Source organism: Toxotes jaculatrix, chromosome 6 (assembly GCF_017976425.1).
Source record: "Toxotes jaculatrix isolate fToxJac2 chromosome 6, fToxJac2.pri, whole genome shotgun sequence".
NCBI lineage: Eukaryota > Metazoa > Chordata > Actinopteri > Toxotidae > Toxotes > Toxotes jaculatrix.
Window position 1 is genome coordinate 10,948,404 of NC_054399.1, and position 15,364 is coordinate 10,963,767.

Here is a 15,364-nt window from a genome sequence, read left to right on the forward strand (position 1 = left end):
ATCAGTGAAACTAGGGCATCAGCACTCATTTTGTCAATAGAAGTAATTTATTAAAACTTTTCAACTTCCCACACAATCAACAAAGCATCCATATACACTCATAAGAAAACAGTGGAAGTATGACATCTCTCCTATTTGCTAGCTATGTACTTTATATCTGTCTTTAATAAAAAAATAATAATATCGTGGTTGGAGGTGTGTAATTCAGTGGATCAGCCCTCTAAGTGCTCTACAATTTCATCATTTTAAATCCCACTATGTACTGTGAGACACAGCCCTGTTCCTACTCCTTTCACACTTTTCTTAATATAAAATCAAGTACAGTACGTGGTGACAGCAACCACTTATCTGAAAGAGTTGCCCTTACTAACCTATGACAAGGTAACACCAGTCCTTGGTAGTGGATGTACTATCTTGGAGTGTAACATATTTTATGAACAATATCTCTGTGTTGTACTGCACTGATAATCCAGAACCTACAAACCTGGAGCCACAGAACATTGTAGACAGTGACTTGTATCAGATCTGTGTCCTAGTATGTTGAATAAAAACATGTTAAATCCAGTGACCTCTTGTTCACATTAAAGTATTAGAGTCCAGTCTAGTCATACAAAATATGCCCTCAGCTTTTATAAAAATGATTAAATCTTTACATTTCACTATTTTACAGACTTTTCTTCAAACCAAATTACCTCTATAGACACCTTCACTATCTAAAATATCACACATTTCACTAATGCCTGTCTGATGCCCATCCTCTTCATGGCTTACTCAGGTGCTACCAGCCTCACCAACAATTCAAACACAACATTAAAACAAGTCACAGTAAGGCCTGGTCCATGTGTTTATCCAGTAAAGATTCCACGAACACACAGAGCTTATTATCAAGTGCTTGTCACAGAGGAGTATAAAAACAGCAGCCAAGGCACAAAACCAAGTACAGTAGAGCAAACCTTAACAAAAACCTTGTTGAGAAATCATGCTGCCTGTCATAATGATATTTAAAGCACAAAATGAAACAGAAACACGCACATACATACGATTTAACCCCATATCTCTAGGAACAGTATTTTTTTCTAAAGGCATCATTTTATCAGGCATGGGGAGTGACTCCTCTACAAGTATAAGTTATTTTGTTCACAAGGGGGCGCCATATCTCCTCAAAGAACTGAGCTAAAGCATAACTGACTAAATCAAAATACTAACACAGAAAATACAACTTTACAATTCCTAAGGAATGTTCATGTATTCTGCCGCTGATTAAAACAATCTATAAAATTACCTGTTTGGTAACTGGTTCATAAAAATAGTCTATAAAGTGGTTTGTCAACAGATTTACTACAATCATTGTTTTTACTATATTCCGTACAATCAATCATACTGTGTATGTGCAGACAAAGCTCGGGGAGTGAATTACTACCTCATTTTAGCTTTAGTTTGCTCTGTTTAAAACATATTAGATATGTCTTATCTTAGATAACAGCTTGATTTTGTGTAAAACATTTAGTTTCTCTTGTTGACCAAAGAAAGGATAAATGAATGACAGCACAGTTTCTATCTTCAGGTATTTACAAACAAGTTATTATGATTCAAAGAAAACGAACAACATGAACACAAAATCTGCAAAAACAACACGTGATCAGATGTAAAGGAATTTTTACTGTCTCCTTGTTTAGCCAATGTATTTTTATAATACGCAGTGGTATGATGCCAGCAATGATGGCATTTCTTCCTTATCTCACACTGGGTGCGCAGATTTACAATCATCTGTGCTTCTCTGCCCTCTTTTTTGATGGTAAGTAGGATGCAAACATGATCTGAAATCATCAATGGACCTTTATGGATGTACACAAGCCACATGTATGTATCATATGTTAAAAATAAGTTAATCACCGTATTTTTCCAGTGAGGTTTGGTAGATGAGGATGGGAGCTTCTCCACTATCTGGCTTTGGGCAGTCTGCTGTTTATATTCCTCTGGTTGGTCAGGTTGTTCAGGACACAGTTGTTAGCCAGCGATGCTAATTTGGAGTTAATTGCACCCTTTCTTTGCTCCCAGCTGCATTCATCCCCTTCTTCCTCAGGCTCTTCCTCTTCATCATCCTCCACGTCACTCTCCTCATCGCTGCGTTCGTCACGCTCAACCTATGGAGAAAAATAAAAGATGATGAACAATTTTGTAATCCCCACCCCAATAATTATCTGGTTTAATAATGTACTCCTCTTACCTTGCCCAAAAACACAAACTTGTAGACCATGCGCAGGATGAGATATGCCCAGAAGATGTGCAAGGCTTGCAGCACTAACAGTAGGGCATTGAAGAAATAATAACCAAAGAAGGGCTGAAAGAAATCTAGAGACTCCACTAGGGTTGTGTGGACCACTCTGTAAAACAAACACAATAAGCCACACTCAGTTTTGACTCAGTCTAGTGATAGTTACTTTAAACTCTTGAAGGATCCATTAGATTTTTTTAAAATAACTGTGACCAAGATACAGGGGACTTTTTACAGCAAACAAATCAACTTGTTGGTGCCCTCTGGAGGACAAACAATGTAATAGTCCCACTGTTTCTAAATTACATCAAACCTTGTTTGGCATGTCTGCACTGTCATTTCTTGTTACTTATCAGACAACACATACACCAATACCAACACATCTGCCACAAGATGAAGTCAGCTTATATAATGTGGTACCTGAGAGGAAACACCACCAGCCTTGTGACAAGGAAGACAAGAGCGAAGACAACAAACAGTGAGTCACATGTCCTCGTCCAGCCAGCGTAGTGAAACATCTTAGCAGACTTTTGTAATAAAAAGAAAGATAAAAGCCCTTGTTAGTTGTTACCAACAGCAAAGGAAAAGCTTCAGTATTTTGTCAAAAAGAAAATATGGCAGAAATCAGTGACTGTGATACCTGTAGTAAAAATAAATAACAGGACAGGGATGAGTGAATACAGGCACCTGGGTTCAGAATAGACTTTCAAAGGCCACAATATGATTAATATGGACTAATGATAAACTATATTAAGGTCACTAATTTCTGATCTACCGAACATGATTCTCCTCAGAAACATATACCTGGCTGTACAAAGTTACTGGGTGAGTATAACATCACGTTATTGTCCCTTTATGACTACTCACAAGGCCAGATGACACCCCGTCATGCCTGAGGTCACATGATCAGAACTACATACTTCCTCAGCTCTGAGATGACACTGACAATCAATGGATGTTCAGATGTTATCACTGAAATATGACACCAAGGAAAATCAGCGTCATAATTATTCTACAGTCATAAACGGGTGTTTTTAGTTTTAGTGTAGACCATGATCCTTTTCTGTGCACAGCTCAGTTCAATAGCAGACACAGAGGTATCATGTGTTTGGGTGTAAGGGTAGGAAAACTTCCTCAATAAATACACAATGCCTGCATTCAAGTCAAGCTCCCTTTGTGCAATGTTTCTGGCACCAGTAGACAAAAGTCATTCAAGTCAAGGAAATACATTTGCTGATGTATTTCCTCCTTCTTTTTGCTGCAACTTAAAACATACACAATCAGATTTGTGAAAATTTCTGCCCAATTGTTCCTCCCCGAATCTATTCATGACAATGAAATGAGAGACGTGTGGGGTGGAAAAGAGGGATCTTTTTTCAACTTAAAATTAAGGTGTGGCGTTTTACCTCAAGAAGGAAGTCAGAGGAGTCATGGACCAGCATCACCAGAGTGCCAACTCTCACATAGTTGGCACAGTAGGAGAAACCAATGAGGAATATGGTGGCAATGTGATGAATTACCTGTTCCTTGAAATCCTGAAACACACACACAAATACACACAGACCACACAGCATGAGAAGGACGTACAGCAGCCTAACCACGACTTCAGCAGATCAATGTATGGTATCAGTTGTGCCCAAGTATTGGAAAGCCTCCTTCTTTTTTTCCCATACAAGCTTAAGGAAATTGCCTAAAAGAGCTGAGGCAGCAGCAGCTGAAGCTAAATGGGCTCCTTAAAAAAAGCAAAACATGGAAATCAGCTGAACAGTACAGTACAGTGATTAGTTATTGTAGTTTATGCATAAAAATACAGTTTAGCAATACAGTAAAGTATAATCTGGAGTCTGGAGTAAATCAAGTTGTTCTTCTTTTGTGTTTTTTCAGTCAGTTTTACAGTATATGCCAAATCTCTTACGAAAGATTTTAAACCCTGCAAAACTAAAAAATGAGAGCAAACACTAAGTACACAAAGTTATGATGTAATAGCAGATAATCCAGTGCATAATCCGTATTAAGTATAATCATGCTAGAGAAAAACAAGGTTTGGATTACACTGTGCAAAACATAAGACCAAGTGTGAGTGATGACATTTAGCTTTTCGGTTTTGACTAAAAGTTCAGATCTCGGCCACAAAATAAGAGAAAATGCTGAGGAAACCATCTGAAAAGCAGCAGGATGTTTCTCTGTGTGTGTGTGTGTGTGCGTGTGAGTGGAACAGTACAGTAAAACCACACTCACTTTTCGCTTGATGTCCACAGAGACGCACATGAGCAGCGACAAATAGAAACCCATTTCCAGGGTGTAATACCAGTAATGAGCCTCAGCCACTGGCTAAAAAATGAGAGGAAGAGAGAAACAATAAGTCAGAATCTACATGCAGTGCTAGGTGGCTGCAACAGAAGCATTTCCATCATCCTGCTTTTCATTGTTGCCTCAAGAAAACACATTGTAAATGTGGTCTGAATCTTTTACAGGCAGCAAAGCACAACACTCAGTGCATTTTGTGAAACTTGTCTGAAAACTCCGCCTTCAGTTTTGCAAAAATGTATGTTTTGTTCAACTACATGTGGTGCAAAAGGTAAAAGAGTAGAATGAACTGATATTGCAGACTGACTTTGTCCCCCTTCTGCATGTGCAGTAGTGGTGAAGTTGAGCAAATGCCCAGTGTTTCCAAAGCTCTGTAGACGAACCCCTTCACATTCCCATGTCTAACACCTATGAACAAAAGTGTCAACCTCCTCTCTAAGAGAGGAAGTGTCTTAATTCAAAGAAAGTGGTGGTGTACTCTCTTTAATCAAAACACCTCTTGCAGAACATACACTCAAAGTCTGTAGCAACACAATGAAAGGAAGCTGACTGAGGAATTTAACTTCTAAAAACACATCCTCTCTCTGTCAGAGACCACAAGACCTCAGAAAAGGAAAACAGGTCAGCGGCAGTACTGCCGGCAGGAGCTGTAATCAGTCAAACTGCAGATAGAGAAATCTGCGGCTTTACATTTTTTTCTCCTGTTTTTTTGTTCGTGGTCATGACCCCATGAGGAGGGGCTACCTTCGCCTGAGGAATGCCGACCTGCAGGCATACCTACCTGTCATCAGCACAGAGACATTGGCCTTTCTTACAATGGGTGAAAGAAAAAAAATCTAGAAACACAAAAGCATTCAGGCCAACTGTAAAGGAAGTGAAGGAACGGAGATGAAAGTTAGCGGGTGGGTGGTTTGCACTGACCAATCTGTTTTATAAATCTAAAATCTGCTGGGGCCAAATCCTTTTACAGAGACTAAAGACTTTGTTTTGTCCGGGCAAACCCAGCTATTGTTTTTCCTACTCACTTTTTGTTGCTGTTAGCGTCAAGATTGAATTTTGGATTTTTCAATCCACTCATTAATGATTTAGTATATAAATATTTAACATGTCTGAAGTATCCAAGGCATGCTTTTCAAATTTTATCTGACGTAGATATTTAATTTAGAGTTGTACAATGTGAAGAAACGAAGCAAAACCTCACATTTGAGAATCTGGAAAAAGTAAATGTAAAAAGACATTTTTGCTTGATCAATTAATCAATTATCAAAACTATTTATTAAACTATTTATTTTCTGTTGATCAATTAATCAACATTTTTTTAAAGCACTATTTCTTATAATGATAATGGTTTTGTTCAGTTCCATCAAGGACAAATTCCAGCACAAAATCTCTGTGTCAAACACTCCTGGCATTTCCACACAAATGACCTTCGTTTGAGACTAGATTGTTTCGTGAAACACTGCCTGACATCACTATTTATGCAAAACTTGCATTTAAAATCAGGCTGTTTTCTGCTTACCTGTTTGGGATATCCCCTCCAACACTCTCTGTGATCCCACAACCACGGAGTCTGAAAAATTGAGGAAACAATAAACAAAATGAAGAAGATGCTGAAAGAAGCTGTAGACTGTATTTTTTAAACCTCACAAACAAACAGAAGGTAATTCACGATGTAACTACTAACACTGAGGAAGTTCTATCTTGCAATTGTAATTCAATACAAGGTCATGGTTATCTGTGAAATGAAAAGCAAGAGACCAACAGACTTACATTAATTAAAGAGCCAAGCCCAGCTGTAAATGCTACAAGGTAGAAGACAAACCGCCAACTGCAGAGATAAAAATGAACATCGTCGTTGGTTAGGCTATGTTATAAATAATCAAGAACAAATACAAAAAAACAGACAAAAACACAGGAATGTTGCATGATCATACATACAGTATGACAAATGCCAAGGAGGACTGTATGTTCATTAAATTTATCACAGTTTTAAAAACACAGAACTAAACGTATCGGGGCCATAAAATCTGCATCAGGCAATTTACACGCTGGTGACAAGCTAAGCAGCAGCAAGAGTTTAGAACTTAACAGAGAAATCCTGTAACAGGAGATCAGTAAACTTCAGAAAAGTTTCCTTTGCCCAAATCACTCACTTGCAGCTGTTAAGCTAAGAGTGAATGTACACGATGTGATTCTGAACGGTGGGGTGCTCTGCTCTGCCAGAGCTCTACTCAGGAGAACCCCTCCAAGACGTCTAACCTACTGCAACTTTAATTCACACGAAAAAGTGTGTTTAGAGAAAAAAAAAACTCACGAGGCCTCGCAGAACTTTTTGGTATTGCTGGGTCGGTCCTGGTTCCTTCTGTGTCTGAACCAGGTCTGGATTTTTCTCTGTGAGAATCCACACTGCTTCCCCAAGCTCACCACCTCACTCTGAATATACACAAACACAAAAACATATTTACACATAGAGAACTGGCGCACACATAGAGTTCAGACTGAACTTTTTTCATGTATTTAAGATAATATTGCTGCATTACTTGTCAGAGTATTATGATACAATGTGTAGCAAGCTGCTTGCTCCCTGTCTGAGATGCAGTATTAAACATGTGATATAATACAGGCCTGAGCACCTTACTGATCTCCCTGACAGTTGTGTTACTACGTCATTACAGGAAAATGCTGATCATGCAAGCTGTATATTGTACCTGACAAACACAGATGACTCCTACAAGGACAAATGTGTTTAATCCAACCATTTGCTCTGTGTTGATGAGCCTGTAACAGAACTACTGTTTGGCTGACATCCCTTGCTCTCTCTTTGTGCACTCTGATACTTTCCACAGGGTTCTGTTACCTTTGAAAAAGTCCTTGTGCTGAGTGAAACTTAATTACAAGAGTGTGTTACTCTGAGTTAGGGCAAAACAACAACACACACATTAACTATATAAAATTGGCAACAATACTGAGGGTGCAATATTTTCTTCTCACAGTGCTGTGTAGATGCCGGCAGCTTACAAATAAAACTTTCTCTACACCCTCGTGTGTCTGTGGCCTGGCATTTACATAGCAAAACAACAAAGGCATTACGCGGTTGCTGTTGCTAATCCAGGCCACATGGAAATAGAAGATCTGCAAATAAGACAGGTCACACAGACAAAATGGAAATATGCACACATGCACATAAAAAAAAACACACATGCAACTTGACACACAACACAGAACAGTTCCCAAGGAGTTGTGCATTTTCATTTGAGATGTCAAGTCGCGTCTTGTCCTGACAGGTGCACAACCCTGCTTGTCCTCACGGGAAGATCAGTGTCGCAATGCCAAACAAAACCAGAAGGGTGGAGAGTTTCCATGTGAACCTAAACTTGTCTGTGACATGTGGCCAACTATTCACTGATTAAATGAAAGGAATAAAACTATCTGCACAAATGAACATGTGCAATTATTTTGCAATTAAATTGTTGTGTTATTTTCTGACGCAGAGGTGCCTTTCTAATTAGCAGTTTAACAAAAGGAAATGAAGACAATAAAAGGTAACAAGTGACGACAACATTCTGATGGTTAAGCGTTTTAAAGGAAATAACAGTTTCTCACACTGTTGAGTGAACACACCAAACACAACATATTTAAATTTCCAGTGTACTGAACTTTGTGACGCGTTAACCACTTAGCTTCAGTATGACTCAGGTGAATTAGATGAATCTCACTGGGGACTTCCTTTTTTTTTTTTTTTTTTTTTTTTTAAACAGTTCCTTGTTCTGAGACAGTGGCCACCCCATCCAAATGAAACTGCCAAACAATCATGCTCTTCTTACTAGTACTCATGCATTTTCACATCCATCTTTTCACTTTCTGCATTTGGGTTTGCAAATGTATGCAAACTTCCATATACCTGCAATAGTAGATCACACGTTCCTTCAATGCTCCTGACTATCTGACTATTGAAAACACACTAAGCATTATCAGTGCACTAAAACAACTTAAAATTACATTTATGCTAGTAAAATGTTTATGTTCAGTATGATGTCATGTTTATTGGCATTAGCTATGATGATTTCCATTTTTCTAATTTTTACACACACACTCACCTATATTTATATATCTATACCTATATATCTAAATATATATATATATATATGTGTGTGTGTGCGCGTGACAATATTATACGCCAAACAACATGCAGAGGAGGATGTAGTAGTTTTTTTCAGCCCTGAGCAACTGTCTGCAGGCTACATGCAGCCCCAGGAAGTCTGGCTGCCTATTTGCAGTCTAAGAGGATAAATTAGAGGTAAATGGATCCAAAAAGCACTCACTGCTGCTTTTAAAGCTCATTGCTATGTGTGCAAGGTAATTGTTGCTGATGCATAGGGGTAAAATTGGGATTTGGAAATTACTGGTTTGAGACAAGACCGATTTCCTGTCATCAGCAGAAATGGGAAGGCAGAAAGAAATACAAACTTGCGATGGTTGTCGACTGTTCTGTTTGTAGAAGGTCTCCAGCTTTGGCACAGAAGCTGCTTGGATCCGAATCCGATCCTTCACACCTAAGTGTTTGCTGAATGGGACGGCAATGAGCCTGAGAGGACAGAGAACAGGAGAGAAAAGAAAAACTCAAATGCATTTTCTACGTCAACTTCAATCTTGATAGTACAACAAACTGGATTATAATTCCAGAGGAACTGGTATGAAGTGACATCAACAGCTGCCCAGTGTGATCCTATCACAGTGCAGTGCAGAGTAATGGCAACAAGATAGCTCATTATGCTGCACCTGACAGCCTGTAGAGCCACTCCCATGGGCGTATTGTGACATTTGGCCAGAGAGCCTTTGTCATTAGCTGATACGGCATCAAGAGACATTTGATCTGCATGTGTTTGTGTTTCAGGGAGATGGAGACAGAGCACCAGAGAAGAAAAGAGGGATGATGTGAGTGTATAAGTACTGGTGTGCTGTTTTGATAAATATGTGTGTGTGTGTGTTCGCACGTGCACAATCACACGTGTAACTCTATCTCAGAGATAATCATCCTGAAGTGGGCAGAGAGGGAGAGATCAGAGGGAATGAGAAGGTCAGGACAGCTTTACACAGAGACACACACAGTCTCTGGTTACAGGAACCCGTGACACGCTCACACACCCCCACCTCAACACAGGAAAACAGCTGTGGCCTGGGGCGATCAAGTGAAGACACACCTTTTCACCTTCCAGCTGACTGACTGCTCCTAAGATGTAAGCAACACCTCAAAGATGTCCATCACAACAGCTAACAAACACAATACACTGGTGCCCACCTCAACAACACACACAGGTGCATGTTGATATTCAGCATATGCTATTATGCTATTATGCTGACTGCTGCTAATATGTCTAATGTTACTACTCTAATGCGCTGTTGCCCATAAAGTTGGAATAAAATATGTTTGACCTCTTCTCAGGAAATGATTGTGACAATGTGATTTATTCTTGATAGATAAAGGGTGTATCTTTATCTATTAGGTACAAAAAAGTCTTTAGGCTAAACAATTGTACTAATCTTACAGAGTCTGGGCCGAGCAGGCTCACGCATTATGACAGATAGGACAGATAATATAGTGGATGATAAGGGAAAGCATGCAAAAACAAGCCTATCTGTCTCCATCTGTCCACCAATCACGTGTCTATACGCAGCCTGTCTTTGCCACTCTAGATTACTGTCGTGTCACCAGCAAAACTAGTTGAGTGTACGGGCAGGTGACTGTAACGTTGCTTTTTCCAGCAGTCCTGTTTTTAGACAATAGCTTTCAGTCACACACTTCTGAGACTAAAGAAAACCTCAACATTACCAACTGAGAGAGTTGAGAAAGCATTTGTTTTACAACTGATTTTACTTAAGTTTCAGATTAATCTTTTCCCACGTGTAACATCACATGACTGGGTGATATTATTTAAAATATATAACAAGTTTACATAAGCGTGCCATTGTTGTGATACAATGGCACAGAAAAAAAGTGGTAAAAACGTGTACAGAAAACCTCCTGTAAACAAATGATCACATACTTGAAAACACTGAACTAAACAAAGAACCCTTAAGTGCTCATTCATGCTAAACACTGCTGGATATGTGCATCGCATCATCAAATATTTTAACTTAAGTATTTGAATCTGTAACATAAATTAAGGCAGCAACTAGGTATTATTTTTGGCTATTTTGAAAAATAGCAATTAGAACATCCTATAGTCCAAATAAATCATACTTGATTTATTATGATGCGACACCAAGAAAAGCAGCAAACTATTACATTTGAGACCCAAGAAGTGTCAAGAATGGCATAGTTACAGATGCATTTTGCAGATGCATCGACTTATCAATGAATTATTGCAACATTACTGTAAATATGGTCTTGAATGCTTCAAAAGATGCTTCAAAGTTGTTGCTCAAATATTCGAAAACCAAACACATTTTTCAGTTATGTCCTTTGTCACTATCACATACTGATAAGATTCAGTGCCGTCACCACAGAAGTGTTTTGACCTTCACCACAAAGTCTCTAGATGCCTCAGTAGCAGGATTCTCATAACAAGCACCACTGGGGATTTACATTGACGTTTTCTAATCAGTGTTTTTTTACGAACCACTGGAGCACCCAGTGGTTCGTATATCTCTTTAAGTGGTTGCAGAGGCTGTTAGCTGTGAATCTGTACAGCATCAGAAAGTTAAACTTAACCTTCTTTAGGCCTAAATAAGCAATAAAGAAACCACTGCCATCATTGCCACATCATAGTTAATATCCTTTTTTCCTCAAACATACACACACAATATCTTTATAAGATCCTAGTCCAGTCCAATCCCTGTGGGAAGAGAAAAGGCTTTCACACTGTCAGCAGCTAAAACTGTCTACTCATGATTCCTGCCTCCCCTTGCATGTCTGATCTACACCCTCCATCTACTGGGAGCGCTAATAAAGGGTAAAGGAGCCATTATCCTGAGCCACACAAGCAGCTTTGTGGGCAGCAAGTCCGCCAGTTAGCATGGCCAGTGCATCTGAAGAGGAAATAAGAAAAAGTGTTTTCTAAACATTTGCTTTCACCCCATGACACATCTGAATACCATCACCATTATGCTCAACGGTTCCCTTGATAAGGTCATGCTTGTAGGCCTACAGTAAATATTCACATCTCACTGCTCCAGCGAGTCGAGCACAGCAGACGTCAGAGTTAGTGATAACAATTAAAAAGTGGATCTTGCATCTGTGATTTTATGGTCCACCTGAAATGGCGGCAGGTGTGTCTCACCTCTCGAAGACATATCTGAGGGCTATAAAGGCGAAGGCCAGTGGCAAGGTGTAGATGAGATCCCTGGGTAGAGGAAAGCGGCCGTCGTCTTCCTTAATTTTAATGTCCTGCCAGCGGATTCCAGGAGGAAGCCAGTACTCCTCCTGCCACAGCCAATCATTTAACAGGGCCTCCATCCTGTGGAGAGGAGAGGAGAACAGTGTTTAATTTGAGTGTTTGCAGCACTCCTGAGCAGGCCCGAGCTGTTAAAACATTGATGCCTTATTCATATTTTTGCTAAACAGCAGCTGAGACTAGAAGATTATAAATCAAAAGACAAAGCAGTGTCTTGTGGGTTATTTTCTTAATCTATTGACCTTAATCCATTAATTATTGGTTTAAAAAATATCAGAAAATAGTGAAAAATTACATTTTAATTTCTCACAGCCCAAGATGGGGACCAGAACACTAAGACACTCTATCATGTATGACTACGAAAATCATCAGATCATCACATTTGAGAAGCAGAAACAGATGTTTGTCCTATTTGCTTGAAAAACGACAGGAGCCATGAATCGATCGTTGAAGTAGTTGAAGATTAGTTTTAGATTCTTTTCAATCAACTAATTAATCAACAATCATTTCATCTCCGACCCACAGGCAGTCATTGCTTTGCCAGGCCCAAAAACTACAGCACATTACAACATAAAACGAATCCACCAGCCAACCTTTGTGGGCGCCTATCCAAGCATTAGTCAGTGCATGTATCCCAGCAAAACCAGAACAGCTCAGCCTTGATCCAGACATGCATGGCTCAAGTAGCACACACCCACACATTCATAAACATACAAACACAATATCACACGCTTGTTTCCGCGATTACAAAATCACATGCTCAGAGTTGGTCAGTCTCAGTCCTCATGAGCGGTCTATTACAAAAGCTGTTTCCCATCCACCTTGATTCGCTTATTGATTTTAGCGATAGAGCGTGAAGCCGTAAGTGAAAGCCTCCACGCAGCCCGCTAGCAAAACACAACAAATCTGCGATTTAAAGAAACACAGGAGACACAGTACTTCTCTTACAGAGACAAATAAAAGAGGTTACGCATTAAAAACACGCAACATATCATTTATAATAATCCCATGAAGTCTGGCAGCGCGCAGGAAGGAAGCCCATCTCTCTCATCCCGTTACAGCCTCGAGCTGAACAGCCCCATACACCAACAGCCTCACCCCTTAGCCCACATGTAGGCCCATCTGTTTGATGTGCCAGAATTTTAAATGCCTCACAGTTGTGCCACAGACGAATATAAATGCGACATTACGATTACCTGTCCGCGCTCCTGTGATGGGGATGGGAAGCGTACAGCGGGCAAATACAGAGAGGAGGAGCGTGTTTGACGCAACCTGCTCCTTCTGAGGGCGGAGAGAGGCACTGTCACCACCATCATCTCCTCTCTGGGTTTTCATGCTACCCTGCAACAGATAAGCACATGTCCGTCATTTTCATACCATCCTCCACAGATTCTAAGAGCCAGTCGTCGGTCTTACAGCAAACAACAGTAAATATGTGAGAACAGATACACAGAATGTGCCATACAGAGTCCCTAAAAAGCTGATTGGTGTATATGAGTATTTGCTATACGTCATGTTAAGTCTCAGAAAAAAAAAAGATTTGGGATTTATCATTCTGAGTCAAGAGATTTCATTTGCATGTATTAAGAGGCTCCATCCATGATTTTGTCTTTTTTTTCATTTGACGTATATTTGGCTATTAATAATGAGCAATACATTAGAAAATTCAGGGGAAAAAACCCAGGAACCTGCGTTGTATCCTACTTCTGTTTTGTTCTATTTCCTAATGTGAGATGGGGGAAAGGAAGAAAGACACTGGAGCACAATAGAAAAAAACAGGCAGTACATTTCTCAAATTAAAAATACTGTGAGGAAGCAAATTAGTTTAGCTCTTTATGACAGGGAAGAACATTACTCAAGTATTATAAGTAGCTCAGCTCATTTGTTGTTGCTTATGGCCTTAGGGTAGACTGTTGGCACACAGTTTAACAAGTAAAGCTAAAGTTTGTTTAGAGAAGAAATGGCACGTTTGCACTGCACAGAGTGAAGGAAACTGCACCAGAGCTGGCAGAAAAAGAAAATGCAGAAGGGGAATATTTCTTGTCACTGATATAATTTATCAATCAACAGTCACGTTAGGAAAGCTGATAAGATTTGGAGTGGTGCTCACATTGCGCTGCCTTTCATACCAGTCATACTCTGACAGTATTTACAGAAAGCGAAAGGCCTCAGGAAGAAAATTCCACCTAGTAGTTGTTTATGTAGATATCATATACAAGCACAGCTCTCTCCTTGTACACAAAAAAACATAATGCTGTGAATCATTATGTAAATCTGGAGGCAGATGGTGATGGGATCTAAAACATAATGGACACCAGTATCCGAATTTGTCATATTTTACTTGGCAAAAATGGCAAAATTCTGCTTACGTCACTCAGAGAGAGAGTAACCCCCTTGTAGAGATGCATTCTTGGCTTCCTGGGGTCAAATGCAGTTCAACTCATTCACCAGAAGATGTATATGTAAGTGTAGATGTAATAATTTAAGGAGTCGGTGTCACTTAATCTTCAGCGTCTTTAAGTACTACAGGCGAGACGTGGAAGGTGTTATTCCAGGCATACTTGGCTTTGGAGGTTAAAGGGGTTCACCTCTGCACAGACACTGGCTGGCAGCTCCATCTTTGACCAAGTTGCTACCATATATAGAGACAAGAGGGCAAAGCCTAGAGGAAATTAAATGCGGATGTTCACTGTAACGCTAGATCTGTGAGTACAGGACGATTCATTTAACTGAGTCATGTCTAACAATGCCTGGCCCTCACTGTGTACTTTCTCTAAACCAACATGTGTCTTCCTTTTTTTGTCCTCAGTCTGTTGTTTAGTTTGCAGGACCTGTTAAGATGTAAGCCTGCGGAGAAGTTGTTGGGCTGAGTATGATGCAGACAGAACATGTGACTCTTCATCTCTTCATCTCAAGGCCTCGAGATGAAGAGATTTTTTTGTCTGCTCCTGTTGAATTCTTAAGATATGTTTGACAGGTCCTGCAAGAAGTCCATCACATATGTATAATGCTGCGGGACCCAGTGAGTGTATACTGTATACACACAAATACACGCTATACATCAGGCCTCCGAGAGTGATTTACAGTCAAAAATAGGTTTTTAGATTTATGATTAATATGCTGCGTTAGGTGTTTGATTACTGGGGTTGCACCACAGAAATCATGATAACCTCTGGTTGACAGGTATAATTATGTTGCCAAGAAGATCTCATCTCTAAAATGAGGGCAGACATTTTCCCCCACCTGGGTGTGTTCTGTTATCGCTGCATGTTTGTTGTGTTGGCAAGCTGTCTTTTTCACATGCCAGAGCTAATGTTTTTTATGTCCTCATACTTGGAGGATGACCCTTTTCCTATATCCTCACACAAGCACACCCAGAGTACATCCC

At 39.7% G+C, this 15,364-nt stretch overlaps 1 protein-coding gene across 3 annotated transcripts; it reads right to left on the reverse strand.

The window, feature by feature from the left end:
* Positions 1-26: 26 nt before the first annotated feature.
* Positions 27-13,230, reverse strand: cers4a (ceramide synthase 4a). Of its 3 annotated transcripts, none has more exons than XM_041040585.1 (11): positions 12,925-13,031; positions 11,863-12,039; positions 9,050-9,167; positions 6,897-7,015; positions 6,353-6,410; positions 6,102-6,152; positions 4,514-4,606; positions 3,682-3,810; positions 2,696-2,802; positions 2,228-2,384; positions 27-2,144 (listed from the first exon to the last, which is right to left on the reverse strand). In XM_041040585.1, the coding sequence occupies exons 1-11, from the start codon at positions 12,969-12,971 to the stop codon at positions 1,941-1,943; spliced, it is 1,260 nt and encodes a 419-aa protein (XP_040896519.1). In that variant the 5' UTR covers positions 12,972-13,031; the 3' UTR covers positions 27-1,940. The 3 variants fall into 3 exon arrangements, with proteins under 3 accessions (XP_040896519.1, XP_040896520.1, XP_040896521.1); XM_041040586.1 differs by lacking the exon at positions 12,925-13,031 and adding an exon at positions 13,173-13,230 and having other exon boundaries at positions 29-2,144; XM_041040587.1 differs by lacking the exon at positions 12,925-13,031 and adding an exon at positions 12,570-12,633 and having other exon boundaries at positions 29-2,144.
* Positions 13,231-15,364: the final 2,134 nt, after the last annotated feature.